Source organism: Egretta garzetta, unplaced genomic scaffold (genome assembly GCF_000687185.1).
Source record: "Egretta garzetta isolate BGI_Z169 unplaced genomic scaffold, ASM68718v1 scaffold202, whole genome shotgun sequence".
NCBI classification, from domain to species: domain Eukaryota; kingdom Metazoa; phylum Chordata; class Aves; order Pelecaniformes; family Ardeidae; genus Egretta; species Egretta garzetta.
In genome coordinates, this window is record NW_009258891.1 from 1205321 (window position 1) to 1220627 (window position 15307).

Genomic DNA, 15307 nt, shown 5'->3' on the forward strand with positions numbered 1-15307 from the left:
TGGGGACTCGACCCCTTCCCTGGGCAGCCCCTTCCAGTGCCTGACAGCCCCAAGGGGAAGGAATTGTTCCCCATGGCCAACCTCACCCTGCCCTGGCACAACTTGAGGCTGTTTCCCCTCATCCCATCACCCATTCCCTGGGAGAAGAGACCGACCCCCACCTCACTACAGCCTCTACAGTCAGGCAGTTGTAGAGAAGAGCCCGACCTCACGGTGCAGGAACTTTAGGCTTCACTCCTCGTGAAGGGAAGTGCTGCTGCTGCTCCTGGGGAAAGGGAACATCACAGGGCAGGGAGTGGGACATGACTGAGAGATAGCAGTGATTGATGGCAGAGGAAGAGGTGGTTGAATTGGGGACATTTGTCAAAAAGTGACCAGCAACCATTCTCCAAGTCTCCTGTGCCACAATTGGTTTCTGTGCTTGCAAATGCGAGGGAGAAGTGGAGCTCAGAGTGCTGGAGGCTGCTGGGGCAGAACAGTTGTGGGGAAATCCCATGATCAAGTCTGGTCCAAGGCTTTGACTATCACTGATCACTTGGAGCAGGCAGAAATATCCGAAAATTACTTTATAGGTCTGAATGGGTTTTGCAGACCTTTACCCAAGACACCAGACTTCTAGTTCCCTCTTTTCCCAAATTTTAGTACTGAGGGATTATGATTCACATGCTCTCTCTCCTCTGGAGCAGGGCTACCAAACATTTTGATGTTTCTGGACAAATTCCTGCACATGCAGGCCAGCAGATGGTCTAAAGCTGTGATAAACAGCAAAAAAATGCCATGCTCCGGGTACCAAGGACTCAATGAGGACACAGGTGAGTATCACAGCTAGCAGTCATCTCAACTACACTCAGACGTCTTCCTTCAAACTGTGTGTCCCTCTCCAGCTGGGAATGGAGAGGACCAGGCACTGCTGGCAGTGATCCGTCTCTGAAGGCAGGTGCCTACTTCCAGGAGATTTTCTTCCCCAGTGCATCTACTGCTCTCTCTCGACTAAAGGGTGCTGCTCAGACACATGGAAATGAGCTCAGCTGGAGAATCCCACACTACTGGTGTCCCACGGGATGGGGGAGGGGTGTAGATGACATTAGGTGTGCCAGCTATGTCCATACTCCTGGGGGCTGGGGTTTACAAGAGGTCACATGCAGCCACAAGTTTTTGTGGGAAGAGAAATGAGCTACCATGGTGTGGGAGATAAAGGGGTGGGTGACTTTATTCAGCAGGGAGAAATATGACTCTGGAAGCTTTGTGTCCATGCTGCTGTGTCTTACTGCGTCCGAAAACCTGCTACTATGCTAGGGAGGCCCAAAGTCTCTCAAAATCCCAGTAATTAGCTATTAGTGCAGTTCCTCCCCAGTCTGGAGGAGGGAACACCAAGGAAATACACAGAGCTCTGGGATTCATGGCCACAGGCTAGAACTCAGATCACCACTGGGAAAGCCCAGGCTGGCACTGTGGAGCTGAACTGCAGTGGTACCTTTGGGAAAGCTGTGCTGGGCCACCTAGAAATCTTATCCTCCTGGAGCCTCTGGCCTCAAAGCCAGGTGACAGGAGCTGTGATGACTGTCCTGAGGCCACCATATAGCCACCCATACTGGAAAAAGCTCTGACACTTCTGGCTGGCACCAATTCCCCCTTCCCCCTCCAAATTGTTGTAGGCAACACCCACCCAGACGAGCCAGACACACGTGAAGCACCTTCCCAAAGCACTGATCTGCAAGGAACTCCAGAAAGAGCCAGCCATTCTCATCACTTTCCATAAGTATTTGAAAAAGAAAAACCAAGAGTTTATCTTGATCTCTTAATCCATCAGGTTTCTTTTCTCTTTGCCTTCTCTACCTCTGCAAGCATGGTAATTATAATTTATGGCACCTGCTCACTTTGAAATACCTTGGACTCCTTCTGCCTGGCAGAGGAACAGACACAGTGCCCATCTGCTTTAGGTAACTGCTCGCAAACCACAAAGTCGTTAATTAGACTGACACACGACTCTTCCAGAGTACACATGGTATGTTGTTACTGCACCTATAAACCACCAGTAACCAGATATGCTGCCAGGGGATCACAGCGGGATCAGAGCATTACGTAAAGCCTTGGCACACCTTGCAGGGCTCAGAGCGTTGCCATCAGGTGTGCGTGTTCTCTCTAATCCTCCCCACTGGGCTTCCCAACATGCTTCCCAGATAAAGCAAGCCTGCTGGGAAGCAGCTCCCTCGCACTTGGTGGAAGGCTCGGTCTCCAGAGTTCGTATTCTCTTATTTTGAAATCCAAATTCCTCTTTGTATTCATCTTGTGATCCCTGCCAACGTCTCCTTCCTGGCAGCCCGGGCTCCAGGCAGTGATGCCTTCACATCCTGTAGCTGACGGGGAGCAGGGCAGGTCTGATTCTGGCCCCACGGGCATGGCTGCAGCTTCAGAGAACCTGTGGTGAGGGGTGTTCGTAAGGACAGCTGTGCCTCATGTGGATGGGGGCACTTGGGTGGATTTGACACTTGTCTCCTCAGGCTGGCTGGCATCCATGGGGCAAAGCAAATCATGAACAATTCTGCTTGGGAAGGGCTGAAGCCCTGCAGTGGATGCCTCCCTCAGGGGGAGGAGCTGCCCAGACCACGTGAAATCCCTGATGATACTCAGTGATATGCAGTAAGCAACCTGGAGCAGCCAAGCTTTGGGTCAGCACATTCAGTGATGGGGAATGGGTGTCCTATACCTATGAATGTCCTTGGCACAGAGTTGTGTTGAATGACTGGAAACCTCCACCTGATTTGCCAGTCTTCCCAGCACCTGTGTTAGGGTTTGCAGGAGGAAGCCCTGTTAGCGTGTTTGAAATATTATCTGCCAAAACTCATGGCTGCATCTTCCTTGGTTAGAAAAGGTATGGGGGCATCACACAGGGGAATGGGAACATTGTCTTGGAGAACATCCGCAGGGGAATGTCCTGACCCATCTCATCTGAACTTGCGTGAACCTAAAGTCAGTTTCTTGGCGTGCTGTCTGTCCTGTGAAGGACTGGAGCTTCTCAGTAACTCAGGCTCCCTGAGAGCTAGTAACTAGGTTAGTTAAAATTAGTGCCTTCCCATTGCTGGTTCCCGCATCACAACATTTCTTTTGTGGGTGACACCACACCTGTGGTGGAAAATCCTGTGCACCTGAAGCTCATGGGTTGGAAGCTTTGAGAAGGCTCCTTGCATGAAGACAGATCCTCCTCTTGGCCAGATCAGAAGGGAAGGGCTGGGGGACGCCCGCAGTGGGAGAGCAGTGTAGGCATGGTCCTTGTGACACCTGGCCAGTGTGTCTCCTCCCTTATTTCTGGTCTTCTCAAGGCAGATGTGGGAGCAGGACCCAGGCCATGTTAACAGAGAGCTGCTGCTTCCTCTCCCTGGAGGTGGAGTCCTTTGTTCAGGCTGCCACAAAAAAAGCCCTGTGGGAAGGCACACAGGGTGCACGTGCAATGCAAGAGGGCTCTAATGTGGAACAAGCTTTCCTGGGGGCAAGGTGCTCTGGAGAGCTGGGTTCATGCCCTGACTGTGCCACGGACTCTCTGATCATTCGGGGCAGGAGAGTCCTACTTCCTTGTGCATCATGCCCCGGTAAAAAGGAGGAATAACTTTCCTTCTGCTCTCTGAGTGACAACATTTACTGGAGTTTCTTTCTGCCTGGACTTTCCTCCCCTTAAGCATGTATGGACAAGTTGATCTCCTGCTGTTAGAGACCCCCAAACTTGCTGCAAACTTCCTAGTGGGTACCATGGCCTCACAGCATGCATCTTGCAGAGCCAGAGGAGTGTCTGGCTGCCTGGCTGGCATGCTCAGCCAGCAAGCAGAGGGGCTTCAGTACAGGTCTGAACATGCCTCATGCCTGGGACCTCAGCTTGGACCCCTGCAGTGCAGCACAGGGACCCAGCAGTTCAACTCCAAGCGCTACCGAGGCATGGGTGCACATGTCCTGTCTCAGCGGGTATCCTCTCTGAATGCCCAAAGGGAAAAGCAGCTGCCACCTTTGGAGACAACTGGAGTTTATTAACTCATTGGTTTTTGCTTTCCTATCCCAGAGACTCCACTGACACAGTAGGGTTTTTGCTATGTCTCAGCCCAACTTGGTGCTGTGCAGGCAGTAAATACCAACCTCTCTGTTCCACAGTGGCTTCTGTCCCCCTTGTTTGGCCATCTCATCTCTTGAGCTGCCTGGCAAGTCCTACTGGCAGAGCTATGCTCAAAACAATTGTTCTCAGCTTCCACTTTGGCTGCTTCTGCTGTAAACCTGAGGAAAGCCTTGTGTACCCAGAGTCTATTTTTCCTCTTCCCTGTCAGCTTGTCCATGAGAGATGCATACTTTCCCTTCAAACCCTGCCTGAATCCCAGAATGACGAATGTGGACATCAAATGCAAATATCTGAAAGAGCAAGAAAATAACCAGCACACAATCCCTTTCTGTCTCATACGGCTGCCTGCTCCACCCCACTCCTGTTGGCTCCCGTTTTCACCCCCCTTTTCATCCGTCCTGCCTGCTCAGCATGTGTTGCCAACTTGCCAAGCAGATAGTTAATATTCCACAAAGTGCCATGCAAGACCAGTAACTCATGGACTGTCATGAAGTGCCATAAAGCTATTTCCCCTTCGGAATGGAAAAAAATAGTCTGTGTGCAACACAAGCACACTGGGTCTCAGATAGCCTAACCAGTAATGCCTGGAAACCATGCTGTGGGTGACCTATGGGTGTTCCAGGCTGGCTAATTTTTTGGCATTGAGTACACAAGAGTCTCATAAACTTGTGGAAAATGACTCAGATATTTGAGAAAGAGGAAAAAAAAATATCTCTAATGCAGACCTGTACTGGAGGCTCTTGGACTGAGGTTAGTAACTACATTTGGAGAAGTCATGGAGCACCAGGGAAAACCCAGCAAATCATCTTAGCTCTTTATCTGCCTTAAGACAAAGTGGCTGTCCACACTGTGCCACTCCTGTCTGTTAAATCAGGTCTCGTTTATCTTTATGAAACATTCCCCTGTTGGAATGGAGAAAGAAATAAAAGGTGGCTACAGAAGAGCATCTCTAACCATGAGCTAGAAGGAGAACTGCAAGGCTCTGCAAGCACTGGTGTCTGCCCTGTGGGAGCAGTGTGGGATGGAGACCCAGCAGGTCACACAGCAGTGGTACAATCTCATAACACACCCTGTGGCTCTTCAGAAATGTCCCCCTCCACCCAGATCAGGGCTGTGCCTCACAGCCGTGCTGGGCTTAGTTAGCAGACATGGTTTTTGGGCCTTCACCATGCACAAGGGTTCTCTGTCGTACAGTTTCTGTATAAAGAAGAGAAAGTGCTAATCACCATCTTCTTCTGCATGTGCCCTCCGCACTTTCAAGTGGCCAAGCTAGAGACACAGACGGGGCTTGGTGCAGTACTAACATGGGGCAGAGCTGGCTCATGCCTGTCCTCTTGGAGAATAACTGCGGAGAATGATTCTCTTGGAGGATAACCACCTCCTGTACTCTCCGTTCTGAGGGCAGGCTGTCATGCAGTCAGTTGGTGATCTGTGATCGGGGTCTTTCTGACAGTCATCTTCTGCCCACCCTTTAACCAGGTAGCTCGAACAGGGAAGAGGTGTCCACTTCTGAAGCTTTTGCTTCCAGGGACTGCCCCTCTGGTTTGAAGATTTGGACCCAGCCTGAGGGGCACAGCGTGGAAGAGCAACTGCAGGGGACCTGAATGATCTCTTATGGCTTTACCCTGAATTCTTGTAAGCACAGAAAGAACAGGATGGGTGAGATGGGTTCAGTGATGTGGGACCTACAGAAGATACTGCTGCCTTGCTGCTTGCTTTTCATTACAGAGACCTCTCTCCTGGAGCTTTTCATCTTTCACACAGTCTGTCCCAAATACTTCTCCTGGTGACTGATGGTTCTACACACTGATCATGCCATTGCAGTCTCAAACGAGGCATGGGAATGCCTTAATGTGGTGCACGGAGCCAGGACACCTAGGTCCTACTCCTGACTTTGCTGTTGGCCTAGGGAAGATCACTTTGCCTTCCCAAGCTCGCGTTCTTGCCAGTGCAGAGCAAGAATGGACAGTGAGCGAACTTTCTGGAAAGCACTTCTGAGTATGCAGCTGGAGGTGGCCATATGCAGGTGTTGTTATCCTAATGGGGGAAGGTCCAGAGCATTTTGCCCCACAGTTTGCTGTGTCTACCAATTCCCACTGATTTGCTGCCTGTGGCTTAGCTAATCCCTTTCCAGATTCTCTGCTCAGGTGAGAGGTGATGAAGATCCAGCCCAACCGCAGCAGGTCCCACCTTCCTGAGCTGGCGAGCGGGATACCTGTCTGGCTCACAGGTGTTGCCAACAGCGGATCTGCCAAGAGGGATTGTGCTGTTTTCCCAATGCACATTGCTTATTTTCTGGTACTCTCTGCTGGTGCTCAAAGCTGGGCCTCCTAAAAAGGGTGTTTAATTAAATAGTCATCGGTGTAAAGATGGTCCAGGAGCCCTGGGCAGCCTGTGACCACGAGAACGTGGTATCCAGGCTCCCTTGGCTGGCGGGGCTCTTCAAGCTCCATCCCATGAAATGCTCATTTTCCCAGCAGGAGCCTTCCTTTGAGCTTATTTACTCTCACTGTGCCTGGTGGCTGGCAGATAAGCTGTGGGTCTGGCTGGTGTAGCTGGGAGCATTGGATGGAGCAGTCCTGCGGGTCAGAAGTTGTTGCCCCTTCTCACGCCCCAAACTCAGGTCTTGTCAAGTCTAACAGTTTTTTTCTTTTTTTTAAGAAAAAGAGCGGGAGGTCACTGTCTTGGTCCCTCCTGTGCACAGTTTGTGTCGGGGACAGGAATTTGGGCCTGATGAGAGGCTGGGAAGGGAAACTGAGCCTCAGAGGAAGGCTGAGGACAGGTGGCCCTGGTTCAGGAGGATGAGGGCAGGTATCCTAAAAGCAGATGGTGAGGAGAAGATGGAGGCCAGAGGGACTGGGCACAGATGCTTGTGCACTGCTGGGAGGAAGGACCTGGCTGAACTACCAGGGGTGAGGGGCTGAGGGGAGCTTTGGGAGGGGAATAACAGCCCAGACAGGTCCATCCAAAGGGCCAAGGCTGCCTGGGAGAGGCAGGAGGTCCCTGCTCAGTCACCTCAGACCCTGGGTGGGAGCCTGATGGTGGGGGAAGGCTCTGGGGGCAAATGGGACTCAGCTGCCTACAGCAACCTCTCTTGCCCCTGCTGCCGTGGCTCTTGAAACCAGTCTTACTGTGACAAGCATTAGGCATGTCCTAACCAGACATGCCCTGATACTCAGCCTGCTGATTTTATTCCAAGCCTAGTCTCCCTCAGGTTGTCAGAAGCAGCTTATTTCTTCCTAAAATTTGCTCTTGCTGTTCAGTTTCTGCAGGAAGAATGCGAGATCCCAGCTGGCCCAAGTTCTCCCTCCTCACCCAACTTTGGAGGCACCTGGGGGGGGCCTACACTGGACGAGGTGGCCTCAAAGTGCACTGAGAGCAGGTACCTCTGTGTTGATTCTGGATAAGCCATCCTTCCACCCTCAGCCTTAAATGAAGCCCAAAGATGCTATGAGCAGCTTCTCGGAGGGTTTTGCATTTCTCATGTGCCATGTGGTATTTTGGTGGCGGCTTTTGACTGAGGGGATGGAGCGTGTGGGCTTCTCAGCACTAGCCAAAGTGGCCATTCGTCCATGGTGTGTGCCCCAGGCCAGGTGGCCCAAGCAGCAGTGGTGCCTGCAGGCAGCTGAACCTTCAGAAGCAGAGGTTGGGTCTATCCAACCATGGCCTCTGGTGGCACTTTCATGGGCAAAGGAGAGAAGGGGTGAGGGGGGAAAGGGATGTTCCTGGGGCAGCCCCATTGCAGTGACCTTCCATGTAATGGTTCCCTTGAAAGGGAATTCACTTGGAAAACAGCCCTGGAGTAGGGGGTCTTGACTCTGGCACTGGTGGTGATGCCAACATATTTTAATAACAGCCACAACCCTGTGCCAATGATCTTTCAGCAATGAATGTTTTGAATTTCTCCTGGCAGAAAGAACATACATATTCTGCGCAGCCAACACCCCCATTGCAAATTAATATTTAAATAAACATTTACAGAAACTCCTACTTGGAGCTGGGAAGGCCACACATGGAGAACTGTGCCCAGTTTTGGGCTGCCCAGCATAAGAAGGATGAAGAGGAACCAGATGGGTCCAGTGGAGGGATGGCAACTGAGTCAGGGTCCCAAAGCAGTTACCCCACGAGTAAGGGTGGAAGGAGCTGTGTTGGTTTCCCCTGACAGAGAAGGAGCTAAGAGGAGATCTACTAGCGACCCACAACTAAACATTATGGAGCCAAGCTCTTCTGGGTGGTCCTAAGTGATGCATGAGTAATGACCACAAATTGCGCTCCAGGAGTTTTAGGTTGGACCTGAGGAAAAGCTTCTTCTCCAGGAGGCACAGCCCCAGGCCAGGTCACCAGCGAGGGGGGAATCTCCATTCTTGGTGGGTTTCAAGGCTTGGATAGACAAAGCTGAAGCTGCCCCACCTAGTACTGATGATAGTTCTGCTCCAAGCAGGAGGCTGGCCTGGAGACCCCCAGAAACCACTTCCAGACAACAATTCTATGATAAAAAGACACAGTGAGACTAGGACTGAAGGTTAGGGTTAGGGTTAGGGTCAGTTTTTCAGAGGTTCAGCCTGATTCAGAATGCTTTTACAAGCTTCAATAGTGTTGCTTATGCCAGCAATTCCCAAACAGACCTGCCCTAAATTCAGTGGCATGACCGGGATCTGTTTGCACGTGTGTCCCTACTCAGGAAAACTGTAAATATTTCAGTGCCGTGTGATTTTTAGTGAACATAGTAGCACAAACCTGCTGTGGTTATAGTCTAAAGGAAAAGCACGACCACAGCCTCAGCTTCTTCTCATGGCTGAATCACTAGAAGTGTTCTAAAGCATTTCTACCCTGACATAACTACTCTCTATCTGGGTAAAACAGCGCGACTCACATGTTGACAGACCAGAACGTCCTCTGTGCGCTCTGGCAGGTCCCTTCCCCACTGTGGTCCACGGTGGAGAGGACAGAGCCCCTTCTGGGTGGATATTTTCCAGCGTTCCTTGAAATATGCATTGGCGCTGGTGGCCTTTTCATCACGGTGCACACATGGGGAGCTGTAATTTCAACATCCTTTACCAAGACAGTGTTCCTTCCATGAAAACCGCCCTCCCCTCCCTTCTACACTAAGTGACAGTAATCTTTGCTTTAATTGGAAAAGAAAAGGAAGAAGGGACAGAACATCCTTGACAAAGGAACTAATGACTCAAATGCTGGGAAGCCCGGGGCCCCAAGGGACAGTGCAGCTCGCAGCATTGATTTTTAATGACTTACAGAGATTGGAGGTTTGGAAGATCTCTCAGTGCCTCTGCAGGGATGCGGCTCAGCTGATTGTTCTGCAACATTCTATAATTAGAAAAAAGAAAACTTTGTTAAAAAAAGAAAAAAAAAATCCTGACACAAAATGGAGGACATTGGCGCTTGTTTCTGAAGCTGTCCTGGACTCTTGTTGGGAAGTAGCGTGTTGGCCCCCAGAGCTCTTACGCAAGCTTGCAGGCTGCAGGCAGGTGACCTGCAGTCCAGGCTGGCCCAGGATCCTGCAGCAGAGGGGTCCCAGAAGGGAGTTTGGTGCTGCAATGGGGGATCCACTGGGAGGATGTGACCGTAAAGGGTCAACACGCATCTCTTAGTCCAGAGTAATACCCGTGCTTTCAGCTGAGCTTGTGTAAGACATCCCTCTCCCAGCTTGTGTCAGTGGTGGTTACCTCTGCGGGGTCTATGGAAACTGGCCTGTGGGCAGGTCTCTTACTCATTTGGTAAGACAGCTGCAAACACAATGGATGAGGAGCCACTCCATAGCTCTTTGCTCAGGGGCTTCGCAGCACTGGCACAACTTGCAGCGGTAACTGGAGCTAATGTGGAAAAAAACCAAACCAGCCCAGGGGCTTCAGAGAGAGCAGGTGACTGGAGCTGCTGGGCTGAATGTGCAAGACCCAGGAGGACTTCTCAGACATCGAAGTGAGCATAGGGCTTGGGGAAGGGCCATGGACAAGTGATTGGGGAGAAGGAGACACTGGGAGTCAGTGCTCCTGCCCCAGGGGTGGGTCCCTGACCGGCTCTAGCAATTCAGGTGGGGTCGGAACCAGACCCCGGGGGTATTTCTGACCTGGCCAGACACTGTCCTCTCTCACTGACCTCCTGGAGCACCATGCATGTGAGTTTACTGGTTTTATCATCTCTGTACCTTTGGACAGGCTAAGTTTTTGACTCTGGACCAGCCTCTGTCCTGAACCTACTTGTTCCTTCCAGAATTGGGACACCATGGGCACATGCTCCCCTGGATAAGACAGACATCCCAGTGCGGTAGCTGGGCTGGGGAAAGTGCCTAGAGAAAAGCATGTTTTACATATCTGGCATTTCTATTTCCAAAACCTTCAAGGAGTGCTTGGAGATGACATGAAAAGGGAAATGGTGCTTAGAGGGCTGTTGTAATTACTGCCAGTGTCAAAGGGACAGAGCATGGCCTTTGTGCTGAGGGGCAGCCCAAAGAGTACTGGTGCAGGCAAGAAACTCTCCCATTGCTGAGTCTGTTAGCTTTGCTGCAGAGGATTCAGGGCCTGTCATAAAAGGAAAGTTGGAAAAAGACAGTTATAGAGACAATCTGTGAAAAGGGGAAGCTACAGGACACACAGCTCTTCAATTTCTGGAAGAAAATGGGGAATTAACAAAAAATTATTTGCATGCACACAGAAGAAAAAGCAGGGAAGCAAGCAACTGTCAGTAGTGGCCAGTGAAAAATGGGTTGTGCCAAAGCAATCTGGTTTTGAGAATGGAGGGGAAAACATAGGCATCATGTACCATGGCTTTAGCTTTACTTTAGAAAAATGTTAAATGCTGGCATGCAATGCTGTTCTTAGCAGGAGAGGAGGCAAAGTTGATGTGGTACAAAAAGGCAGCGGAGAGGCCATATTCAAATTAATAAATGGTTCCCTCTCAGATGAAGAACATGTTTAACTTTCTACAGCATCTCTCCTGGAGCTGACATTCAGCGTTATTGCTAAGGGCCCAGATGATATCTGGGAGGGGAAGGTTGCTACCTCTGCTGACAACACAAGGCTGCGCAAGGAGGGGCGCAGAGCTCGGCCGGTGCAAGCGTGGGGCTGGGAAATGCAGGATACTGCCGGGACACCAAGAGAAAGGCGCTGTGGATGGACGGGGATAACCAGCTGCACAAATACAGCAGGGCACGAGCTTGCAGCCCTGATGGAATTGCCTGCAGTTGGCGGGGACCCCAGGAGACACAAGGCAAAATGGACTTGGTCTTGGGAGGGGGCAGACACCCTGTGGGGGTGGCTACATGGGGCTGTGAGAAGCAGGACATGAGCAGTGATCCTTCCACACCTCCTGATGCTGCAGGCTTTGGCCAGGCCATGCTGTCCCAGCTGGGACCTGCCCTGCAGGACATGGGGCAGCAGGAGAGCAGCCAGAGGGCAATGGGGAGATGGATGAGGAAATGCCAGATCCTCACCAGTGGGGAGACGGGAACAGAAATTACAGGGGAGACAGAGGAATGGAGTTGGGATGATTTGGCCTAAAGAGAAAAGGCTCGGGAGGCGGCGTGGGAATGTCAGGCACAGGGATGTGCAGGGGGCTCACACGCCGCTCCTCACCGGTGGGCAGGGCAGGGCTGGTGTCTTTGAAGTGGCTCCCTCTGACCATGCCCTCCTCCTGCATCTCCAGTGCTCCGTGGGCAGCACAAATGGCCCCGGGTGTCCTGGTGCAAGGGGCAGCCCGAGCCTCAGGCACTCTGGCACTCTCAGGTACCTGCTCCATCAGCTCCTGAGTTTCCTCTAATCACCCTCTTGTGCCCGACTCCCACCATCCTGACAGTCTCAAAATACCTCCCCGGGTGATCTTCTCACCGCCTGCTCTGCGTGGACACGGACCAAGTGCAGGGACCACAGAGCACCACGAGCTCCCTCGCCGCTGCACCCGGAGCCTGTTTCTGCAGGGTGCATTCTGCAAGGCTGGTGGGACCCCTCTGAGATGAGCATCACCCATGGGGAACACGGGGCTGGTGTGAACTGTGCCCTGGCCAGTCCATCATCGTTGGCTCTGGTTCTCCTTCCACGCTTGTGAAAGGGGAGTGTAAGCCCCAGTGGTTGATCCCAGGGGTGGTGTCTGCATCCCGCTGGGATGGGGAGGCTCATCCAGGCAGACGGCTGTCACACAAGGACCAACACAACTTTGGCGTCCTCCATACAGGTTTGTTTCTGTAGCCGAGGTGTCCTGGGGAGATAGGACACTGGGTCCTGCAGCCCGGTGGAGAAGTACAACAGTTGAGGTCTGTTACAAATCAGGAAGATGCACGGCTGAATACAGATGGTACAGACTGGTGCTTTAGGGAGTGCTGTTGGGGTTTTGGTGGGACACCCATTGGATCTCAGTGGGTCTATGAAATCCGAGCTCAGTATTCAGGGATGATCAGTGGAAATATCTGGAGTCAATAGCAAAGCAAAACCCATTGTCATTCTACTGCCGGATCCTGCTGCCTCCCATCTCTTACAAGTCCCTTCTCCAACCAGTAACACAAACTGAGAGACTTTCCAGACCACCATCAGCATGGACTGGTTCCAAAATGAAGCCATTTTGGCACAGACAAATGATATTTAAGGAAGATGCATCAGAGACCTCTGAAACCACTGGAGAGCTGGACAGTGCTATCCTTCACAACAGTAGGGCAGCTAGAGAAGTTTTTGGACAGCAGGGCTGGTACAAAAAGCGGTGCTTCTTCTTATGGCATGTAATTACCTCCAATAACTCATTATCAGAGCATGATACAGAGAGGCCAAAAATAGTTCCAAACAGGGTTAGGTAATTTTCTAGGGACAGGGCCACCCTGGTATTAAAGAAGTTCTTCATTCAGCCTCAAGCTTAGGAAAGCCCCAGCTCTGTTCACTGGGATCTCAGGTTTGAGCAGGAAAAGACATGCTGCATCTACCCCTGGATGTCCCAGGGTGGCTTTTCTTACAGTCTGCTATTAAGGACAACCCCCGTCAGGCCCCTGGTCACTGCAGTCGATCCTTACATGTCATGTTAAACCATTATTGCATTTCTTATTTTCATAAAAGGCCCTTTAAACAACAACATAAAGCATGATTTTGGCAAGAGGTCAAATAATTGTACCAAACCCTGCGGGATGATGTCAAGGAAGTTCCTACTCACTCGCGGGAGCACATCTCCTGGCTGTGGCATCTGGTTCCTGGGGCTGCTCTGTGCTGGGGTGCCCAGGAACCCGTAGAAAAGGGTGATGGCAAAAGGGTTCAGAGGAGAGCAGGGCACACGGGGAGCTGGGACTGGGTCACAGGGTCCCTCTCTGCCTAAGTGGTGACATTTCCCCTTTTGGGATGCTGGTCTTGTATAAGATGGAGGAGGGAAATGCTGTAGCTCACTGAGGAGAGCACCCACAGCAGAGGTCCTGTGCACCAGGCCACCTCCAGAGATAGCCAATACGTTCTGCATTAAGGGGTCACTGCATGACTTAAGTGAGCAGCGTTGCAAAGAGGGCTTTGCAAACCAGCCATCTCCTGACCTCATGTCCCTGAAAGCCTCCGGCATGCCATGTCCCCTCCCCGCATTCATGCTCCCCCAGGAAAGGAAGCTGCATTCCAGGGTGTGTGCATGAAGGATGGTGCAGGGATCTGCATCGGGGTCCTGGGTATGCCGTGGAGTGATGGAGTGAGGCACAGGCATGGCCCATGAACCTGGACCTCACTCCACAGGAACACAGCAACCCTGTGATCCCAGATCACACTGGCCTCAGCCTTTCTCCATCAGCATCCGTCTCTGCTCCTGCCTCTCTGTCAGCTCCTGGCTCCAATTCAGACAAATTTCCTGGACTTCTTTAGCTTTTCTACTGACGGTTGCTGCTTCTTGGCAGCCTGGAGACAACCTTAGTCAGAGCTTGCGCCCGTGGAACAACCTCACCACCTACCCAGCCCTGAGCCCACTCTGGTCGGTGCAGTTTCTCAATCTCTGAGTGCCATTCTGTTTCTTCAGGCAGCTTTATCAATGAGTAAAGCCCTACAGGACTGCGCTGGTTGATGAGCCACTATCAAATGCAGGACCAGGCCTTCTGGACAAGCTGAGGACATTGATGAACATGACAAGCAAAGCCCATTCAGGCCAGCAAGTGCTCAAAACCAGGTCTGGATGGTGCGCTGTTGGGTTGTGCTGGTGCACAGGGTTGGCGCTGTTCAGGTGACCACACTGGAGCTTGCAGGCACTGGCAGACATGGCCACACAACCTGCTGTCCACAGCAGTCTGACTGGGGCCAGCATAAATCACAGCTCTTCAGAGGTCATGTTTTATTTTCATAAGTAGGAGGATTGTTTGTTGGCAGAGACCACACCTGAACGACCAGAAAAATGCTGGGATCAGGTCCCATCACACCAGGATCCTTGCACAAGACAGTCTCAGCAGACTTACAGCCCTCAGAGGTACAGGCCTGTGCATGATAAAATGTCCCCATCTTGGGAGGCTGAAGTGACTCAGCCAGCACAGTCAAAGGGCTGTTATTGCTTGAGGCAACTGTGCCTGGAGCCCGTGCATGGGGATTAAAGACATTCCAACCTCTGCATGTTCCTCTTCCCTCCCCATGGGAGCGTCTCCTGGATGTGCCACACAATTCCCTTTGTCTCAAAGCCATTTCTGTTCTGCACAGGCTCGTGGTTGTCAAAGAGGTAGGGTCTGTCTGGGGATTCCTGAAGTGTCCCAAGCCACCTGCAAACCTGACATCTTGAGGCAATATGGCTTTTTTTGGTGATGTTTTTTGACATGCATTCACAAGCCAGGCTAGTCAGTGCCTGTCCTGGACCACATGAGATGCTGCAATTGCAGCTTGGGGTGGGGAAGATGAGGGACCTTTGGGGGTGGCCATTGGGTAGGGTCCATCCAGCTAGGAGATGTGGCATCTGCAGAGCAAGGCCACACTTGTCAGGGTCACTCCAGCCTTCTTGTTGATGGAGACCGGCCACGGGCAGCAGCGGGGCAGTGCGTGGGTGGGAGCGTCTGCAGGCAGCGCTGGGTCAACGCGCTTGTGCAGGCAGGTGCTGGGCAGCACTCACGCCGCTGTCTGTGCGGGCAGGCTGTGGGCAGCGCTGGGTCTGCATGCTCACACGGGCTGGTTGAGGCTTGTCGAGGAACGGAACAGTGGGGTGGGCCACCCCAGCTGGCTGCTGCGGGTGCAGGGTCTGCAGCCAAGAGGATGCACCCAGGCATTTTGCCCT

General features: G+C 52.0%; 1 protein-coding gene across 1 annotated transcript in view; it reads right to left on the bottom strand.

Annotated features, from left to right (window-relative positions):
• Positions 1–15307, bottom strand: part of LGR6 (leucine rich repeat containing G protein-coupled receptor 6) — a 149221-nt gene that overhangs the window by 61349 nt on the left and 72565 nt on the right. Inside the window, exon 4 of the mRNA XM_009634098.1 lies at positions 9353–9424. Coding sequence (XP_009632393.1) covers positions 9353–9424 — 72 coding nt within the window. The remainder of the gene's footprint in view (positions 1–9352; positions 9425–15307) is intronic.